A 23,032-nucleotide genomic window follows, 5' to 3' on the forward strand; every position below is an offset into this window, starting at 1 on the left:
CTTAGATTGATAGTTTGTTTTCTTTCATCAGGATGGAAAAAAGGTGGTCAAAAAAAAGTTTTTAGTACAGTAGAGACTAACAGTTACTGTTAAAGTGTTACTGGTTTTGCCATTGTTTCATACGTTGATTATTGTCTGACGAAAACATCATTGTGGGATTGTTTCTTCTATTGTTTTTTTATTTAATGTGTCTCCTTATCCTTGTGTTACAGGGATTTGATGCTGAATTGGACAATGTTTTGGTTCAACCTTTTTAATTATGATGTTAAAACGGATTGCTCAGCGTAATGGCAAAAGAACAGTGGCATATACATTGGTTTAATATGAGCCTTGCTTTCACTATGTTGTTCTTTTGGCCACTGGGATGGTTTCTCAACTCAATATTCCATATCCAAATAGATGCGAAAATAGCATTCAAACTGTATCATGGCTGTTTATCTATTTTGACGCAACAAAACCCCGAATTCTGAGGAGATATGTGCCTGGCTACTTCTGCATCTTTACAACAGTGACCATGAACACAAAAGTGTCTCTTTAATCATTTATTTAGCTACATTCCACCTGGATGGCACTGGTTATTCTTTCATTCTCTTAAGATAAGATATTCTTATATGCAACAATATGTTCATTCTGTCATTGTAAACAAGTTGCTGTCTGATGGTGTTTGTGAAGAACTCTCGAAACCATAGAGGCGCAGTGAAACCATCATCATCATCAGTTCAACTGTGTCTCTGATCATTAGTGCCTCAGTCAAAGCAGTGGCTCCACTTATTGACAGCAGTGTAATTAATAGCTCTCAGGGTGCTTAAGCAGACTGATGGTTCTCGCATCTTACCTGATCTATAAAACCACACGTCACCTTTTACTGCTTTATATCTTCACTGCACCTTTCATCTCAGAGTGACTGGGAAAACCAGGACTCTAGTGTTCGGCTGGCTACAGTTTTGAAGGCTTTGTAAAGCTGTAGCACGTGTGCTATTGTGGATCCTTTTGGAGTGTGTCAGGCAATAAGACATCATATTCACCTAAAACCAAGCTAGTTCCTACCAAATAGAGGAAAAGATGGGTAATTGAAATAAAAATAACTCCTGTCTTTTATTCTTTCCTCTTTCTAATTGCACCATTAAGCACAGCACTCTCAGTATTGTATGATTATTTGTTTTGAGGGCCTTGTTACTGCACACCTAATCAATTCTAATGCTCAGAAAGCTGGTAATATTTTAAGAGGCTGGGGAAAGTGAGTGCTTTTGGGCCATTGGCCAGTTGCCTTAGACAGTTGGCTGAACACAGACGCTGGATCTGAGATGGCTTTTGATTAATGGATTAATGCAACTTTAATCTGACATCCAAGTAGAGCTTGTGTGCACCTGTTAGTGGGTATTATATAGTGAAAGCTAGGGTCTGCACTGTGGGGTATAAGGAAATGCTAGTGTTTGCATCTGTATCTATAGTTATATTATATTAGGAAGAAGCCCACATGAAAGTTGATCTCATCTGTCTCTAACGCTTTCTTTCTTACTAATTTATCTCCTCTCTGATCTTTCTTCATTGCAGCACTATGCTGAGATCCCAGGCAGCATTCTCACCATGCTGGAACTCGGCTCCCGTTCGGTCAGTAATCATTCTCTGACAGGGGACCACAATGCTTTGGGGCTACCTGCGGCCCCTGCAGGACCAGAGTGTCCAGTGGGTGGTCTGGGCATGGTGGCGATTTGTGGAAACAGTAGGCACCACATCCACCACCCATCCCCGGTGGATTGTGAGAGTTGGCAGAAGCATCGTACTGGACTGGCCAGAGGGTGTTCTGAGTCCCACTCTCTCCTTGAGGCCCAAAGTCTCTCAACCAGCTATGACACCCTCTACCTCCCACATTTGTCGGGCCAAGTTCGCCCTCTGAACCCGAACCGCCTTGGCCTCTCTCTTGATGTGGCCTCGACTTTTGACGTCGGAGGGGGGATGCTGGGGGTGGATGGCGACATGGTAGTCAGTCCCAATGTGATGAAGAGACGACGTGGCGGCCTGATTGAGCAGAAGGACATTGTAAAGGCGCACCAGGCTCACAAGATACACAGCACGCCACAGGCACGGCGCAAGGAGTGGGAGTGAGTATGATTCTATTGCACGTTCTAATTTTTGATTTACACAGCACCATTTTTGTTGTTCTTGTTTTTTCCAGGACATGCACTAAGTCTTGTACTCTAAAAAGTAGGGATGGGATTCATATTCAGTAAAAGTTCAGTAAAAGTACTTTTAAAACTAGAAAGACAAGACAGATTTACACAATTTCTCATTAGAAATGTCTACACAGATGCTGTAGTATGTTTTGGCAGGAACTGATTTGTAAATCTGCTCCAAAGCCTCATGCGTATCAATGTTCACAACAGAGTCATGACTGCAGGCTTAAATAGTTTGTCATTTTGGCAAACATTCTGACTTGCTTTCACTTTTTGATTGTATGAGATAAGATTCTTGTTTCTTTGAATAACAAGCAGAAAGATCATTTAACAGGATGATTGGAAACGGAGAAAAAGCTAACCTGGCTCTATCTGTCCATAAAGAAATCTGTAAAAGATTTCTAAAAGATAGATTTCTAAAAGATAGACAAAAGATTGCCATCAACATCTTTTAGCTGCTCCATCTCTGGGGCTCGCCACAGAGATTTTTACACCGGGTGACATTTCTGACGCAACCATCCCATCTGAGCTTGGTGCCGGCACAAGCGAGTACACTAGATGTGGCCCCTCTGTGGCTTTGGTCAATTTGTGTCCAATTAACAATGAGTAATGGGGTTCGGGTACATTGATCAGGGTTACCCCACACAAGCAAGTTCTCTTTCTGCTTGGCTCTGGGTTGCCCCTCTGACAGAGAGCAAATAATTCCCAAAATATCATTAGCTGGATTTCTTTTGACATTATTCAGTATTTTATCATCAGATGTGATTCTATAAAGAGAGACTATTCTGTGAAGCACCAGTTTAAAGCTTATTCAGTCATTATATCTATTTATGTGTGTGTGTATGTATGTGTGTCCATGCCTTTATCTATTTCCTGCACTGCAGGGGAGATGCCCCCCTCTGTTTCCCTGCTGAAGCTGGGGCTTCACCACTTGGGGTGTTGGCACCCTTTGTGCCTTCCCCACACTTATCACCACATGTGCAGGAAGCCACATGCAATGCTTAGCTGTGTTGAAGTAGAGCTTCAGGAGTAGAGCACAGAGGGAGGAAGAGTGGAGATGGGTAATGTAATCTAATGGATCTATGGTACCTCTATACTCCATCCAGGTCATTGAGGTCAACCAACCTCTTGTTTCTGGATGTCCGGAGGTCTAGGCTAAAGAGGGGTGATCAATCCTTTTTTTAGATGTGGCCCCTCAATTAATTTCTGGGGAGCCCTACATTTTCAATACCTACTTTCACCTCCACACTTACCCTGCCTCCTAACACACCTACCCCATCTCCTCTTCCTTTGTCTTCAGCCAACAGTAGCACAGTTTCCATGCACACATGACGGCCAATGTAAACTCGGGCCTCGACTGATGTGGTGTGGCATTATTGTTTTCAATGACCCACATATTTCTTGACACAACCCTGCCCATTTATCTGGGCTTAGGGCTGGCACTAGGAGGCAACAGCAACATTGTGCTTGCAAGACAACTGCAAACAGGTAACCCTAGTAACCCTGACCACCAAAAGTTTCAGAAGTGAATTTTGACATGCAGTTTGACAGTTTGCTTCTTTTCCCTTGCCCGCCTGTGTGCTCCTTTATTTAGATCTAATAGTGCTGCTTTACAACTTTAAAGAACCAGTTTTCAGATGAAGAACACATCATACAATAATAGAGTCAATAACAAAAATCAGCATGTTATACACTGCAGCTTTGCAACTGATTGCATATAATTTTTTCTTGTTTCAAGCTTGTGCAGCACTTCCGTTGTTTTAAATGTGTCATTTATGAATACACCTTTGCTTGACTTGAGATTGAAAGCAGGGGAAATTGGAAAACATATAGATTAAAAATAAGAAGAAATGTGTCCATTTGACAATATATGATTTCTGAATCACTGGATCTGTACAGAACCTCTGTCAGGGACTAGATAATTGTTTGCTGGCCTGCCTAACATGATTATTAGAATACGACATGACAGAGCTACACATGTGCTGCAGAGAGGACAAAGATCAGAGTGAGTCAGGTTGCATTACAACCATGAACGTCCACTTCTCATGGCCACTTAGTGACAAACCCATAGCCACCCTCGACAGGAGGATGGGAAAATGAGCCAAAGTGCACCTGAGCCAAAGTGTGCACCTGCTTTTGATTCACAAAGGAAATTAGTTTCCATTAATTTGAGGTAGGAGAAATATTATATGAAAAAGAAAACATATGCATCTTTATTATACAGTTAAGTTGCATTACTCAGTTTGTCCCCTGGTCCTTGTTAGACTCAAGAAAGAGTCAGATTCCCATGACAAATAAGATGGATATTTGTCATCACCACATACTATTCCTATATGATACCCCACTGATAAACCATCATTTTCATATTATAGACTTATATATCTTTATTCTCCAAAAATGCTTTCATACTCAAAAAAACAAAAACACAGCTTAGCCAAATTATCGGTTTTGCAATCAATAGCAGTGTGTATCTTTCCTTTTCTTGACAGTCTAATGCAGATTAAACTAAGGTTCTAAATGTGGAACTATTTGTCACAGATTATTACAACATGATGTCATCCAATTCTTTACAAGCACTGCTTATCTTCATATAGATCAATAAATGAAACACCAGTTTCATATATGTGTATTGTTACATGCATAATGCTCATTGTCCACAGAAGGTTTTACACTGAATATCAACTTTTGTAAACGATACTGCACATATCAATGCTGCACAATACGGAGTCATGATTCCTAGAGGGAGAACCCTCCTGTGTTTTTTTGCCCATCAGCTATTTCTTATGTTTCCAGTTTTCTGAAATCTCTGATCTCTGTTTGAACAACATGATGAAACCGCTAACACTGACTAGTGAATAAAGCAATTAAGTCTCTAATTCAGCAGATGGTGATCAGTGTTGTGTGTGTGTTTGCATTATATTTGCAGGTGTGTGTGTGTGTGTGTGTGTGTGTGCACGTGCATGCTTTTGAAACATGGCATTCTGGATGAAGGCATCCATTTGGAAGTAATAGATGAAATAACAGTACTTAGTGTTGGTGTTGACGGCCTCTAATGACAGTGATCACACTGAATCTTGAATCTGTCATTTCCACTGCAACAGGAGTCAATGTCGGTCACAAATATAGTCAATTGTTAAAATGCTGTTGTCTTCTTTGACCTTGTTGCTCAGTGTGCACGTGTGTGTGTGTGTGTGTTCTTAATTTATGTGTGTTTTGTGTGTTTAAAAGGCCAAGGCACCTTTTCATGCTTGAATCAAGCTAAAACAAGAACCACTTATGTTTGTCTACTACTTTATCCACTTCATCCTCCATGTGGGGGCCTCAAATGTGATACATTTTGTTTTTAAATTTGTACACCTTCTTTTGTATAGTCTATAAAATAAGTATAATGACTATGTCCATTAGCAGATGAAATTAATGAAAAAAAAAATTAAAACAACAAGGCTTGATTAAGAGCTTTTTTAAGAAATCGGTAACACTTTCTCAGGAGATACTCTTAAACATATAAATTAGTTACCAATTAACTTGCTTCTGGGAACAAATTGGCTCTTAAGCTTCAATTGATGTATTCTGTAGGATCATATTCTAAAACCCTTAAGCCCTTAACCCTTAGAACACAGAGCATTTAGGCTGCTTTTTGCCATTACCATAAGAACTTGCAGTATAGAGTGCCTTATAAAAACATTTCCAGCACAACAACCTATAGTCAATATGATGAGAAAGATTTTATATATTTTATACTATATAAACACACCTGAGTACATAGAATTTGTAAATTTGGAAATACGTCACAGTTCAAAGTTTGCTTGGCTCGTCTTTAGGAAGAAAAATAAAAGAAAAACATGTCTATTTTGTGACCTTTGCACAATTGTTGGTACTCGGGTTTTTAAAAAAATAATAGCAATTTAACATTAATCATAACTTTGACGCAAAAATGCTTTTTGTAAAGCCTGAAGATGTGACCTATATACACTCACCAGGACGTCCATATAAGGATTTGTGTATTATTCCCCTGGCAATTTACCAAGAGTGCAACTGTGCCACTGATCTGTGCCACGTGAGCACTAAGGGTTAATTAAGATGTGTCCCTCAATAACCTACCAATCAGTGCTGATATATAAGTGCATATATAAGTGACCTTAAGTTGTTATACTCTTTGTATTTCTGTGACTTGTATTGTACGCCCTTTTAACAGCAGCTCAGGACAGACTCTTCAGTCTGCAGGCTGAAAGTGGGATTTTTTTTTGAAGAAATCAGAGAAACAGTATTAGAATAGCAGTTCACTTTGTGGTAGTAGTGGTTGCAGTTAAGGTGAATTAGATCCTTGATTTGTATTTGTATTTTCATTGTCTCGGCTCTCAATGGCTCGTCTGTCGGGGCTTTCACACACCCCTCACACATTTACAGTAAATGGACGCAGAATGAAGAGGCTGAGTGAAGCGGTGATACAATAGCAGCTCTTCACAGTCTCTGGACATTTGAATTCGACAGTAATTACCAAAGCATTTACATGCAGTTATTAAAAGACATTTCACAAACGATATGGTCGGTTGAAGCTCTTGTGCAAATGTTTTTCATACAATACTCACAGAGTGAAGCTCAGGCCTGTAAACTCTTTTTTACTTTGCTAAACTGACTTTAGTCTCCGTTCTTACATTAATGTGAGGCCGAACCATTAACCATCATAAAACCATTTTCCACATGGCTGTTTCCATAGTATTTATTGTTCATAATTAACGTAATTTCTCTTCTCAGATCTATCATGTTCACATTAAAACTGCATTGGAGGATTTTAGTGAAAATAAGACACAACGCATTTAGTTGAATTATTTAAATTATTATATTAAACGAGTTAATCATGTTTTTTTTTTGTTTGGTCATAGCCTGACATATGGTGCCATATTGTCATTGTGTTGTTGTGATTTCTTGGTTGCCACACAGGCAACACACACACACACACACACACGTACATGTTTGGAACACAGTGGCTGTGTCTCTGGTTACAGCTGTAAAACTGGCTGTTTACAGTACATTATTTATCCACCAGCGGAAAGAACAAGATGATTGCACTTTAAAACCTGAAAGACGTTTTTTGAGTTAGGTAATAAACAAACAACATTAATGTTGTATGTATGTGCTGTAGTCTTAGTGATCCTTCAGCCTGTGAATCATTAAGATATCAGTGTGTCCAGTGTTTTAGTTTATGACCTTTTACCTGTAAAACAAATGATATCCCTGCTCACCTCAGTTGTTGTTTAGGTAACATTAGAGTAAATGACATCAGGTTAGTTTCGATGAGTTTAGGCTTGAATAATTTGTTTGTTAACAAAACAGGAATAGAATAAGTACACTGATTTAATTATGGTGGTCTACTGTACAGAATATACACATGATGTATTTGAACTGCGTTTATAAGTCCCAGGAACACAGTTAACTATAAAATAAATGATTTTGTGCCCTCTCTCTGCACAGTCTGACTCATGCAATCTGTTGCTTTTAAATCAAGTGTGCTGTCTCAAGTTTGTTGTAGCACTAACCAATAGGTCTGAAAGAGCTTTTTTACTCTGCTGTTATCAGAGCATATTGTATGTAGGCCTCTTCTCAACCTCTAGAGCTGCTAATGTTGATTAAGGAGGGTTGACGCATGGATTTACTAAGTCTGCCACTTAGCCAGGCCACTCATTCATACATTCTTATTCGCATTTGTTTCCAGAGGTTTGACAACAAGGCACTTTAATTCCAACCAGTTTCACTACATACTGCTCATGGAGCTCACCTGTACCTGCTATCTATATCATATTTTTACTTACTGAGATTGTTGTTGTTGAGATTGGAGTCAATGTACGTTTTCTGTAAAGGTCATCACAGCTTCCTCTGGTTTAAGCTCAGTTCAGGGTCAATATACGTTTTCTATAAAGGTCACATCACAGTTTCCTCCATCAGGGTTTTATCCCCAAAGGCCTGACACTTTATTGGGCCTGACCCTTTCTAATTTCATCCGAATACAGCTGAAAAAAAAGAGTCTGTCTCTCCTTATATCTGCGTCTCTCCCCTTCATTATTGTCTTTCTCTAAGTGTGAGATAGACACCAAATGCAGTGTAAATGTCAGAGCTGTTTGTCATAAGTGAATTATTAATGATGACACGCTGAAAAGACATTTTCCACACCACAAAACCATGTGTCTGTCAACCGATATGCTGAATGGTGAAGGTAGCCTTATGGAGAGAGATAACGTGTCTAGTGGTAAGATTGAAATGCTGCTTCGTTCGCGCACCCTCTTTGTTCATGTTTTCATTTTATACGCGCTGATGCATTCGTTTCAAGATAAGAATATGTGTGGTTCTGCCGCACTCAGGGTGGAGAGTTTCTCATTAACTGATGAACTGATATCCTGCTGTATTCATTCGCTCACTCACATTTGGTTCTACGGTGTGTGTGTGTGTATGTGTGTGTGTGTGTCTCTCTCTCTCTCTCTCTGTGTTTGGATGGTAAAGTTTTGCGAACTGATGCTGATGTCCGTCACAAAGATGGAGAGAGATGAGTTTATGGAACGTGTGATTCATCAGTAGACCGTGGTGCCATCATGACTAAATACATGCTCTTGGGTTGGGTGTAAAAGTAAGACAGTGAAGAAAATGGAGTATGTCAGTATGTTTATTAATATATATATATGTATATATATATATATATATATATATATATATATATATATATATATATATATATATATATATATATATATATATATATATATATATATATATATATACATATATACATATGTAACAAAATATCTGTTTATGTATGTGAAAACATGCATTACCACCCTATTTTTTTAAATAAAATATTTACATGTAAAACCAACTTGCTTGTTATTCCATCTCTGTAGTAATTCTTGATTTTGATGAAGACAGACACTGCGTAGTGTTGAAATTGTGGGGGAAAAAAAGATTAAATGACATATACTGTGTAATCACAGCATGTCCGGTTCGATTTGAGACTTTTGTTGTTTTTCTCGCCTCATGTTCTTGTCAATCTCAAAAGATTTTAACAGTAGGAGGTCGGGAAACACCAAAAAATAATTGGAAAATCAAGCTGTGTTGAAGCTCAGCTGTAGTGTGCTGAAGTGTGCATGTTTGCTTAACATGCTGATGTTAAGACAGGTATACAGTATACAGTTTACTTATACAGTATACAGTACTGTGCAAGTTGAATGCAAATATTGAAATTCATTCTGAGCGGAACATGCATATCTGTTTCATCAAATCCTACAAAGATTGTCGAGGTTTTTCCAAACATTTTATATGGGTAATTGCAACTCAATTCACAGTACAAATAGTGCATAATATAACATTTTGAACTATTGTTTTATAGTATTATACTATTTGCAACTTTATTTTATGTGTTATTTAATATTCGGCTAATTTTTGGCAACCCCCCAAAAATCTCCCCACAACCCATCTGTGAGTCCTGATCCAGTCTCTGGGAATGACTGGTTGAGATGGTTCATCTGAACCAAAGCTATGTTAATGAACTGTCAAACTGACCATTCTGTGATGTTAGTTCAAAGCCCAGCACCATCATATGGCCGGCTGTATATTGTGTCTCACCACTGAAGAGCATCTGTGTGTCCTCATTCCTTCTGCTTTAGAGTCTGAAATGTTACTACCATACATCTCTGGGCTCGTGCCCTGCTTTAGTGACACCAGCTTCATCCCCTGAGGGAATTCTGAAATATGGCCTCTTGTCCTGCATAGCTGCGCCACATGACAACATAACCCTCTCTCTTACTTACCCTTTGCGTATCCACATTCACATGAGTTTATGCTACACACACAAAACAAGATGTAAGTGGTTTGCAAGCACTTGCATAGATAAGACATTTATTAACTGTTTAATAAATAATGTACAGTTTGTTTTAGTTTTTTAAATACATTTTACACGTGCAGTGAATTGTAAATAACTGCCAGATATTGAAAAATGGGCAAAAGCACTTACTGACGTGATTATTTTCTGGCCCTTTTATGGTTAAAATAAGTTAAAAAAGTCCAGACGGACATTTTGAGGCTTAGGTGTCAAGATCTAGGTTTAGGTTCTTGTTTTTGCTGGCAAAGAAAAAAACAGAAATTTGCAAAAAGCAGCATTAACAAATTTATGCTCACAAAAAGTTTTGATGAGGGACACATTTTCAATAAAATTTTGTTTAAAAAAAAAACAAAAAACACTTTCACTTTTTGTTTTAGTAAATTATGTACATCAGTACATTTTAAATCCGTGCGCTTGGACTTTGTTACACAAAAAGGCTTGAAGATTCAGAGCTCGCCTGAGCAGCTTGTTTGCTGTACAGCTTCTGCTGTGGGAAAACAAAAGGCAGCATTTTAATGTTGACCTCACATACTGCCCTGAGATATGAAGCCACTTAGCACAGGAAGCAATATGACCTGTCAACCTGCTCCAGCAGTGCGTGTGCTCGCTTTGCACACAGATGGTAGAGTGACACACACACAAGGTACACAAAGGACAAACAAGCTGCCAGCTAACATTTAGGAGGAGGTGATGTGGGTTTAAATGAGAAATCTATGTATGCTTACACTTCTATATAAGGAAAAAAGGGGATTTAAAAAAAACAACTTTGGTTGTATATTAAAATTAAGCTTGTGCGCACATTTCACCATTTCAGAGAAAAGCTCTAATACCATCTGTATACTCTCTCTCTCTCTCTCTCCCTCTATCTGTCTGTGTGTCTGTTGTTTTCGACACATGTTCACACGACAGCTGTCACATGCTTCACTGGAAATTAGAGTTCTGACACACTGAGGAGGATGAATGTGCCCCTGTCGTAGACCTTGTAATCGCTCCCCATTCATTTATTCAAAGCCTCAGATTTAAATATCAAAGATGACTGTGCTGTGTTTGGGGAGTTCAATGCTGTTAAGCTCATTGGAGCAGATAATACCTTTGTAGTGCAACAGGATTTCTTGTAGACACAGATGCTGCATTCCCACCAAAACAAGCAATTTCAGGTTTGACTCGTTCTTTATGTGGTAAGAATTTGAATCTACTGTTTGAGGCCAGTATAAACCAGCCGGAAACGTCTGAAATGTGTGTTTGAGAGATTCATCAAATCCAACCCCACCACCCCCCAAACCAGAGGGTCCAACTGCTGCAGCTGTGTGACTTATGTTTCTCTAGGAGGAAGTAGTTGTGATGAATGGGGACAAGGATGCTTGGTAAGCACAGTGAGTCCTGATCACTATAGTAGCAAACTGAGACTTCAGCGCACTGTCTGTGACCTCTAGTTGTGCCGCTGAGAACTGCACAGAGCACAAGTTGACTCATGCGTGCATTCATGAGACAAGTGGACTGTGTTTGTCCTGTGAGTTAATCATTTGTCTTTGGTTGTGACGTTATTTGAAAACGGATGGGTTAATATGTTCTAAAAAGTGTCGGGTGGGATCATAATCCAGCTGTCTTCGTGGAGCAGATGGATAATTAGATTAGATTTTCTCGAGAGACAATTCAGTGACACCGCACCCTGTCTAAAGATTTCCAAATGCTTTTTTTGTTTTACTGGACTCACTCAGACAAAGATAAAGAGAATGAAATTGTCTTTATTTCTTTCTTGATTGTTGAGCGGTGTGTGTTTTTAAAGGTCTAGTTATGTTCTTTGTCAGAAATTCAGTCATCATCAATGTTAAAGTTTGAAATGTCTAAAGATTTTAAAGTTCTAAGTTTTACCGGACTCCACACAGTGGAGCACTCCTTGCATTTTGAGACAAAGATAACAATCTTAAGTCAAAGTTTGTTTTGATCCCGTCCTGTGTGTTAAATTAGCTTTCTTTAGACCACCAGAGGGCATTCATAATCCACACACTGCGCCTTCAGCCGAGCTTTTCTACACAGTCTGGTTTCTAGATCAGAGCAGCTGCCACTTTAGAAGCCGTTGGATAACGAAGTGGGGAAATGCATCATCTCGTGTGGAGTAAAAAATATAGCATATCTAATCTGGCAGCTGTTGGGACAGTCATTATCTGAATAAAGTCACCAACACACACACACAACTGATTTATGGGGTTTATTTCCATTGGATTTATGCCAGGGATGAACATTGATCCAGTCCTATGCTCATATTAATATGATTTTGTAGATGTGTGAAGAGGTCAGGTCCCTTTCCTTCATTCTTATTTTCCTCTGCCTGTTTTAGTCAGGTACACTGTGCACTACATACTATTTATTTTGTTCAGTGGGCCTCAGGGTCACTTCCTCATGCACCAACCTTTTACAGCTTATAGCCAGTCCTTGCACACCTCTGGTAATTTTACACCCGGCTGTTGACTATATCGATCTGTTGGACTGCCAGTTTAACACTCCTCTTATTCCCTCTATTTTTGTGCCAGGTGGATATATGGACCTGATGTATGATTTAATTTTAAGAATAAATGGCTGCAGTACCAGGCAGTTGCAGCAAATTCCTTATTCATGGCTTTTTTGATTAGCCCACCACCTGCCTCCTCTAAGCTGTATATTTTGATGGATTTCCATCATTTAGATTTAATGTTTTTTTTTCCCCCCTTTTTGTCTTTGAAAAAGTGATATAGCTTGGAAATGTCTCGAGTTCTCCAAACCACCTAAATAAGTTACTTACAATATACAAGCATGTTTTGTTTTTATTCTGCAAACCTAGAAGATTTATTCCTATTCCTCCTCAAGCATCTTACATAAATTTGACTTCAAAGGTTTTTATTGCCTAAGGTGACGAAGTAAAGTGAAGTCCATTCACGTTTCTATAGCCCTGTAAAGCTTTGATGCTGAAAGATGTCATTATATCTAAACAGAGAAAAGGAATAGATATTTCAAAAATGCTTATACTTGGAATTAAACCTAAAATCTTGACCAAAAACACTGCAGTTCCTGAATATTTTTCTGTTCCTACTAACTCTGTACCTGTCTAGTGAAAAATGTGCAGTGGAATTGATGCTTTCTGCCCGAGCCGAAGCCAGTCTGCTGCACTGATGTGGTGTTAATGTAACTTTGAAATGATGAATTCAGGTTCAAGGGAATGAGAGATTGAAAGTAGGAAATATATCTAAAATCTGATTAACTGCACATGGCATCACTGGTTCCAGGCAGACACAAAATAATGGCCACCGCAACAGGTGCAGGAGCATCAGTGTGTGTCGAGCTGGTGTTCTGCCACAGTGTTTTAACTACTGCTGGAAATACAATCTTTTTCCTCTTTTAAAACTCATCACAGCCCTCACTGTCTTTTAGTGGCACTCATGCTAACACACATGCATTCACAGACAGTTGTTATCCTAGCCTAGCGTCCCTCTGCGTCTTATGTCCGTGAATCCAAACATAACTGTCAAAGTGACTGACGTAAACATCTTGCAGCCACGAGTTGGGTTTCCAAAATTTTGGAAATTTTACGAGAATTACGGCTCATATGCAAAACCCCCTTCATTGGAAACACTTGCAAGTAGCAATTGCACTTTGTCACTTTTATTTTGCGAAAAACGAATGGAAACACAACTATTGTTACACAATCACACTAAAGAAGAAGATATTTGTGAGGGAAGATGGAGGGAGTCAAGAAAAGGAATCGTCCTGAATCAGCTAATAATTTGCTCTCACCATGTGTTTGTGTGTTTACCTTTGTGCAGTCTAACCCGCTGATCTGAATGAGCTGTGTGGCACCTGCAGTTAGTGGTTGCTATAGTGATAGCACTTTGTGCGATACAGAGCACGGTTCATTATAATGTAGCTGAACATTTTGAAGTTTGAGTGAATCTTTAATGCACAAGGAACACTCATAATGACATTTCTGTTCCTTGATATAATGTAGTACCTCCATTGGTCACTAGGGGGAGATAATCTCTCAGTAATCTTGCCCATAAGCATTTACTGGCACTCGGTAGTACTGAGTGCCAGTAAATGCCAGTTAAAGGTCTTCCTTTCAAAAAAGATCTTTTGATCTCAATGGGACCAACCTGGTTGAATAAAGGTTAAATACATTAAATAAACACACACACAAATGAGTGTTAGACAGGAAATATGAAGCTGATCTTGTAATGTCAGCTGAAATGTGTCATTGTTTTATTAGCAAATACTAAAACTCACAAAACCTGCCATTATATAAAGGTTTGTTTGCACAAGTGTGGAAGTGTTTATAAATTGTTTTCGTTTCATTTTCTTTTTTCCATTTTAATAACTAACTCTTCAGTGAAAATGAAAACAGTGGTTTGTTCACCTTAATATGAACAGTGTGCTGTCAAATGCTGCATTGCAGTGTTTTATCATCTGGTTATACTGTAGTTTCACTGGACCTTAAATCACTGTGAAAACCCTTTTTTTCTCAAACACTTCAGCTGAGTCTGAGGCTGTTGCTCTTCTACGTCAACAAGTTCACTTCAGTGAATCCAGTGCATGGTGTGGGAAAACATTATCTCTAGATAATGTCTCAAAATCCTAAAGCAATCGTCTTAGCTCATTAAAGTGACAATTGTAAATGTCTGTGTTTGTTTGCCTTGTTTTCTGGTTTATAACTGCTGCAGATCTCTCAGTGCCCAATTGTTGCTTTGACCCCTCCAAACTTGCAATGTGGATGAAACAAGGTTAACAACATGCATGTGGACGTATTCACTGAGACAACCGCCCTAATTCAGCTTTCTGTGGGGAACAGTCATTTATATAGGCTACTGCATAAAATCTAGGGTTACAGCAACAGATACACAGGGCTGAGAATAGGGGCCATGTCAGTTCAGTTGCTAGGAAACAAGTAGGAGGAAGACAACAGTGGAAAGCAGAAATCTGGGTTGGGTAGAGAGACGGGGAGAGAGGGTAAGACAGCTGGAGAGAGAGAGAGAGAGTCTGCCGCAGGCTACATGTGTTTCATCACATTTCCTTCAGGCGCTGATCAAGGCCAGCGACCAAATTAACAGTGTTGCTATTTTCATGATGTTTCACAAAGAGACGACTGTTGAATCTGTAATTATTCATGTTTCCATGATCAAAAGCGCTCTTCTTAATGCAAAGCCCAGAAACTTAAATGGTAGTTGAACCTGTCCACCTCATAACACACACACTCAGACACACACATCCTCTCATGTTCCAACCATTACCATCTCAATGAAGCTAAATATAATCTAATCTCCTGGCCCCTTCATCTCGCCACATCAATAGGTCTGGCTTTGTCATCTCTGTCCGTCCTTCTGCATTTGTCCAGCGCTTCTCTGTGTCATGTTCAAATCTGGACTCGGGTCGATGGCACACTGACCCTGTGCAATGCCTGTTACTTGGGAATCTGTGAGGTTTAGTTTATGTTTTCGTAAGTTTGAGGATCGTACAAAGAGAGTACAAGCTAATACACATACCGATAAAGTGTTAGATTAGTTCCAAGAGAAAGTTCATCGTGTGTACATTCTTAAATCTACTAAGGCATTTGAATTACTGTCAGAAAACCGTTGTAGCTGTGGCCTCAAGCATATGGTTATCCACATCGCCAACTGTGCACCATATGTGTTGCTCGTTTTTCAAAAGTACTATCATTACATTTGCCAGTATGGTTATGATTTCCCTCATATTAATTAATTTGTCACACATTCTGCCGGCTTCATCAGATGTGCTGACAGACTGTGTGAACAGATTGTTTTTGAGCTGATGCAGTTGTCCTCCAGTCGATAATTACTGTGCTTTCTGTGTCTATGAAATAATGGGCCGTGCGCTCATGCCTCTGTGTGTGTGTGTGTGTGTGTGTGTTCACATGTACATGGATCAGCAGGGATGAGAAAAAAAAGGCTGGGGGGGGGGGGATCAACCAGTATTCTTCGGAGACATGCACTGAGAGGGAGAGAGCAGTATAAATGAACACAGTGTCTGACAGGGTTACCAACCAAACAAAGAGCAGACAGGGAGTTATGGCTCTGTTGTTATTAATTTGCCACTTGTTTTCAAGCTGAATGTCATGTACTGTGTGAGCTGTTATTTGGCTACAGTGCATTAAATCTCACCTTGAACTCTGTGTGTGTATGTGTGTTTGGTGATTAATTTGATAAAGCAGAGAGATATCATGTTCATTTATTGTCATCAATCTCGACTCGCCTAAAACCTCCTATTTATATTTGCTTTTAATTGTTGCAGCAAATATGTGTAACACCACATTCTTGGCGGTATATACGTAAACCGGACAATATCCTCTCTAAGGATGTCTTGTTGCTATAGAAACTAATATGGCAATGGCAGCTAAAAAAAAACCAACCCAAAAAGCAGTGTATTTTATGTTAACCTGGGGAGAGCCACAAAAAAACTTTCAAGCTAATTTTGATTCCTCAAATCACAGATAAAACTGTCAAGTAAACATCATTTTTGATCCAGGTCGATCCTTTTAAAAGACACACACTGGATTAAAACATACAGCTTCAATGGAAGGATAGAGGAAACGAGTCATGACCTAATGAGAATACGTTCACTTTGACTCCATGTGTGTTTTGATCGGCTCTTTTTATAGCTGCACAATTAAAGCCCCTCCCATGTTTCCCATGTTAGCCACACTGATGAAAATGTGTTGACACATCTTATACCCAAACACACTCACAGATTCCTTCTGACGTCCCTCTGTCTGTCTGTCTGTCTCACACCATATAGAATGATATAATAGCTCAATATATATAAATATTAAATATATGTCCCTCTTTAAATGCCATTTTTTCGTATATTTTGCAGGAGTGAGTAATATATTATATTATTTTTAATGTGGCAAGTGTCTCACACTTGTCTTTTGCAGAGTACTGCCTATTTGGTTCCAAAGAAAAAACTTTGAGTTGCACAGTATCAGTGTTGTTCCAAACCCTTGATCTATATGTTTTTTTTAATCCTCAAACCACACAAACGCTGTAATAAACCATTGCCTTTAGAATGACGTATTTAAGTGAAGACAGCAAAAACACCGGCTTCTCATCATTTAGTTGCGACGCTACTAATAATCATTTCAGGAATCCGTCTGAAAAGAACAAGACAAAATCTGAAGATCTGATGATCACAGGCTGAGAATGAAAAGTGCACCACCAGCACCATGTGACCAAAATGTAAGTGAGGAATTCACATGTCTGCCAGCGGCAGTGATCATGTGAGGTAATTCAGGGTAAACGAGAACAAGAAAAAAAAACGTTTTTGTAAAGAAAAGACTGAATCAGACTGATATTGGTATCTGAAAATACTAAAGGCTATGATATCAGTATCAGACTGATCAGAAATGAAATAGAGCAATCCAGATGTGTGTGTGTTAAACAAATATTCATCCACTAAGTTGTAATGACCACGTGTAAATGTAAACTTGGGCATACTATTGTTGAAATTGCAAAAAGATACTTAATTAAGTGTAAAACAAAGGGAAACATTTGGAGTCCTTGTTGTTTATAGGTTATTATGCTATTATTTTACTGGTCTGGCCAACCAGTTGAGATCAAACTGCGCTGTTATGTGACCCCTGAACTAAAATGACTTTGACTCTCCTGGTATAAACCATTCAGAGTGAGAACATTTTGTTTGGTCCTCACATCTGGTCCCCAAGGGCTTTTGGGGGATTAAGACCATGTATTTAATGTGTGTGTGTTTTTAACAATCAAACATACACAAATGAACATGTGCTCATTCTCCTGGGGGTTTTAAACAAACGGTACGTTTCCCTCAGGGTGAGCAGCTAATGCAGTTACAGTCAGACTGTAAAGGGAGGTGGACGACAATGACCCGCTTTCAAATACAGACCCACTATGTATATCTCTGTGCACTCGCTCTATTTTTGAAATGAAATCTTTGTTCACACCTCAGTCCTATATGCCACAAAGTCCCATTACCAGAGCAGGGAACCGTCAACCTGCTGTCATGACAGCAGGTAACCGTAGTAACCCTGCATTCATCAGTTCGATTTTTGCAAGTTAGACATATTTTACAGCGAGGAGAAGATTTCCCACCATTAATATCATGTCTTCAATGTCAAATTAGATGCCAGTTCTTCGGCAGTATTCACCTTAAATAACTCTTACACAACTTGAGTTATTGCCACTGCAATGTAGGCACCTTCTCATGAACTCTTCCCTGCAGTGTTTCACTGTCCATTTTACTCCAGCTTCCTTCAAAGAAGTCCTCAGTTTTGCTGATGCTTTATTGATCATCTAAGTACATGGTAAGAACTGTGATTGCTTCATCTTTTAGATATCTTTGCAGTTCCAGAGGAAAATTAAATTTAGTATCCATGTTGTCTTCAATGAACTGTTTGGAGGGAAAACAGCGCACGCTAATAAACATTTAGAATGACTATTTAAAAGTGAGGAATCTATGAGTATTTATTAATGAATGCTGTTTTTTTTTTAATTATCAAATGGGGGGTAACCTCAAGCCAAGAAAATGTTTACAACCTTTATGTAAAAAGTTTGTTTGTCATTGCCAATTTGAGCACACACTGTGCTTTGCAGCAGAAGAGATTAAAAAGATTAGTCAAGAGTCCTTAAACAAGCTCTCATGTTGGGTTTATATATCTTCAAAAATATAACATACCTTTCTTCAAATTTTAATTCAAGTGAGCAAACACTGATCAAACATTGACTGAAATCATCACCAGCATCAAAGGCTCTTAACTACTGGCTCTTTTTTTTCCCACGAGAAACAACCATCATTCCTCCACCCTGATCATCCCTGTTGTTAACATCCAATTACCATAATTCACCCCTCACCTCTCCACCAAGAAAGCTGTGACTGCTGCTGCTGCTGCTGCTGCTGCACGCAGTCATCCTGGCACAAAACTGCTGCTGCACTGAAGGAATGGAAAAATAAACATGTATTTCACACATAAGTCTGTGTCTGAAATATCCAAAGAAAGTGAGATGTGTTTTTTCTTAAGCCGAGAACGTGTGCGTCTCTTCATCACTGTCTGTGAGACAACAGATTCCTGTCTGTTATGTGTTCTATTTTTAATGTCCATAATGTGTTGGAGGCCACACACCATTGAACAGTGCCTCCGTCATAGCACCATCAGTGAATACCCGCCAGTGTCAGTGTCAGTGTCGTAGTTAATCTCCTGTGATTCTTTTCTTTGTCTTCACTTTCCATCACTGTTACTTCAAGTTCTCAGCTTACATTTTTCTTCATATCTTTTTGGGAGGTTGTTTTCCGTGAACCCAATGTTACATAAGACAAGCCAAGAGTTATTATCGTATGACTTTACATAGTGCATATCTGGCAGTATATCATATTAGAGGGAATATCACCTCATATATGTAGTTTGTAGAAACCAACATCCTCCTGAGAGCATAGATGTGATCCCTTCTGTGTGCACACAGCAGCAGCAGCAGCATCATGACTCCCCCTCACTATCATGCCTCGGCAATAGTAGGTTCCAAACCCTGTAATTATTCAGAGGCTCTCGCTTCTGTCCTCGCCGCGTTTGCTGTTGCATGCAGGGCTTTATTTCGCAGGAGGTGTTTGTTTACTCCACTCCAGATCTCATACGTGACCAGCGTCCTCTTGGGCGTGACCACGCACGCAAGGTGAACAACAACCGTGACTGTCAAAGTGAACCTCACAGCTGTGGTTCCTCTTGTATTTGACCTGTCAATTAAAAGTGACCCAAACATTTCCCGAGAATTGTACACACATTTACAGCAAAGGCATAAAGTCAGTGTTGTTTCAAACTTACAGTGAATGCATCATCAATGAAAGCACTTCCATCGGTTATTGTTTTCGTGACACGGTGAGTTGATTAATTTTCCTTCTGTGTGTTTTCTGAGAGGTGTGTTCATGCTGTCATATGAGGAGGCAGACACGGTTGTCTTCTCTCTCACAGTGCGGGGGGGAGGGAAGAGCTTCCCACACTATCTGCGGAGCAGATGGATTGTCTTTTTTCCTGTGACGCGTTATTTTGGGGGACAATAGGATAGAGCTCATGTGTTAATCGGCCATCAGAGGAGAGCAGAGGAGAGAGGTGACCGATGTGCTCTGAATTAGTCAGTGCACTGCTGCTCGTTAATTTAAAAACCCATGGATCAACCTACTCTCCTCCTTTTCGCTCACGGGACTGAGGATGGCTGAAGACGTGACCTGTTGCAGCTCTCTTTTGGCTCTCTTTCGCGTTTGAGTGGATAAAACGCCGCAAAATGAATCCGGGTTCTCAACTTCACATAAGACTACAGATTCGTTAATTGAAGCGGGATTGAATTACTTTTTTTTTGTTATTTGTTTCCATTTTTACGCACTTGGGAGTGTACTATATGCTGCTTTCCGACTGGCACTGACAAAAAACACTAAATGTTTTTGATCTGTTTTTGAACTTTAAGGAGAGAGTCATTGTTTTTTCTTTCTTCCTTTTCGTGCTTTACAAATAGAACTGAAAGTGATCACACGGACCTCGCCACTCCGCGGTCACAGCGAGCGCTGCACCGCACCCTGCTGCTCTCTTGGAGTCTATAACCTCCTTCCCCCTCCACTGTCTCACTGTGTCTTCTGCCGTGTGGTTTGCTTTTTGACAGAATGGCCCGGTTTGGAGACGACGTCCCGGGCTTGTTAAGCTCAGGGGATGGAGGGTCCGAGCGCAACCGGAACCGCGATGGCGCGGCCGTGTCCACAGGTGGCATCTCCCCAGCATTCAAGCAGACCAAAGCGCAGCGTGCCCGCACAATGGCCTTGTACAACCCCATCCCTGTCAGGGAGAACTGCTTCACCGTCAACAGGTCCCTCTTCATCTTTGGCGAGGACAACATAGTCAGGAAGTACGCCAAGAAAATCACTGAGTGGCCATATCCTTTTCTGCTTCTTGGTGACGATGAAGCATACAGTGTAAAGTACACAGCACTCACGCACAGTCATGTGGGGGAACAATACATAAGGTGGGTAAACCGTCGTTCCCTCCTTCACATAAAAAGTGAGCGCAATTACGCAGAATATCAAAGTCGTGAAAGCGTTTTTTCACTCATTTGTCAATGGAGAATAATGTGGGGAAGTTCAGCACCAAGGACAGCGCACATGATCGTTTCAACAACAACGCACACATTTGCGCAGCTGTTCTTCACAGGACACTGCATTGACCTCCATTCATTTGGAGAGCCTGACCAAAGCCTTATCCTGCACCTTAACCATAACCAATTAGTACCTTACCCTAACTTAAACCTAACTACAATTCACATCTGACCTCTAAATCTAACCCCATAGCCTCAGCAATGAGGTTAGAATAGAACTAGAAATACTTGACAATGAGGTTCAGCAAAAGTACAATGTAATTCTCCATTATATCCACAAGAAGGTAAAGATGTATGTCAGTTTGGCACAGGATATAAAAATAGCTACTGTGCAGAGACAGGTATAACTGCAGAAGGGGTGGAGTTGTCAACAGAAAGTGGATTATTGGAACAGAGAGGTGTTTCTACAGGCATGGCAGTAAATATTTCTGTCAACAAAAGACACAACGCCCTGCTGCTGCTGCTGCTGTTGTATTCACCGACTCTGCTGACGAGTTCATACAAATATATAATACGCAAGAGATGTTGTGGTGGTTCAATTCATTATTTCATTAAAGGACACAACATTGATTGGCAATTATTTTGATTACTGATAAGTATGTTTTTTTTTATATACTGTATAAGTAGTTGCTGCTTCTCTCTGTTTCATATCAAACTAAATGTGAAAATGAGACACTTGCAGACAACTCATTAGACACACTGTAGCACTGTGTGTAGGCCATAACACAACACTTCAGTTGTGCTGCTGTCACATGAATGATTATTTGGTTGCTTTCTCAACCCATTAATTCCTGAGAAGGAAGTGACTGTTTTTCCTCTGCTTGTTGCTGAGGAAGATGGTGATATGCAAATGTCCGTTGGTTGCCTGTTTGTGCTGCTGCTGCTGCTGCTGCTGCTGCTGCTGCTGTACAGCTCACCAGGTGTCTGGGCCAGGTGTGGCCTCTACACTCCTATTGTTCTGCTCCATTCATCGACTGACTGGCTGACTGACTGACTCACTGACTGACTGCTGTTTTTGAACACCCAGTAAATAGAATGAGTGTGTGGTTGTGTTGTGGTTTTGTCTGGGTGGGTCCATTCATTAAGGTGGATAGGAACAAGATGAACTTCAATCAGCTGCTAAAGGAGAAAGTTTGATGTGTTCTGTGTGTTCTTGTATTTGCTGTACTCGTCCTTGTTATTAGAACCTGGTCCTAATAAGGCAGAACTGGTTAAGGTCAGAGGAGCTAAGGTGTGGATTTTTGTCAGGCGAAGGTTAAGGTTAGGCATTATAGTTAAAGTTAAGGGTAAGGCTTTGTGTAGGTTGTCCAGATGAATGGAGATCTATGCCCTGTCCTAAGAATAGTTGTGCAAACATGTGTGTGTGTGTGTGTGTGTGTGTGTGTGTGTGTGTGTGTGTGTTTCTGTGTTTTCTTCTATGGGTTGTTTTGTGTGGACCAACAAACTGTCAATTATTAGTTTTTTTGGGTTAAGACTTGGTTTTTGGGTTAGAGTTAAAATTGGGTTAGGGTTAGGGTAAGTGGTAGGATTATGCATTTATGGTTAAGGATAGGGTAATTGGCTAGAAAATGCATTAAGGCTATGAGTGTCCTCACTACAAATGCTTCACAAACATGTAGTGTGTGTGTTTGTGTGTGTTTGTTTTTCTAGCTTTTTCAGTAGGTGGGTCTCGAGATGGAAATCAAACTTCAAAACATTTGTGCTATCAAACTAACTCCCTCAGTATCACTCAATGTTGAAAGTGTCTTTTCATTCAATACCTAATGTTCGTATCTCATCAGTATCAGTGAGCCAATAAGCTTGCAGCATGCGGTTTGGCTGAGATCCAACAGTGCTTGTTATTGGCCGTCTCG

General features: G+C 39.8%; 1 protein-coding gene across 1 annotated transcript in view; it reads left to right on the top strand.

Annotated features, from left to right (window-relative positions):
• Positions 1 to 23,032, top strand: part of LOC131465269 (voltage-dependent R-type calcium channel subunit alpha-1E) — an 80,701-nt gene that overhangs the window by 7,101 nt on the left and 50,568 nt on the right. The window contains exons 2-3 of the mRNA XM_058637761.1: positions 1,555 to 2,102; positions 20,694 to 20,959. Of these exons, the coding sequence (XP_058493744.1) occupies positions 1,588 to 2,102; positions 20,694 to 20,959 (781 nt within the window). The 5' untranslated portion in view covers positions 1,555 to 1,587. The remainder of the gene's footprint in view (positions 1 to 1,554; positions 2,103 to 20,693; positions 20,960 to 23,032) is intronic.

The sequence above is a fragment of the Solea solea genome, chromosome 9 (genome assembly GCF_958295425.1).
Source record: "Solea solea chromosome 9, fSolSol10.1, whole genome shotgun sequence".
NCBI lineage: Eukaryota > Metazoa > Chordata > Actinopteri > Pleuronectiformes > Soleidae > Solea > Solea solea.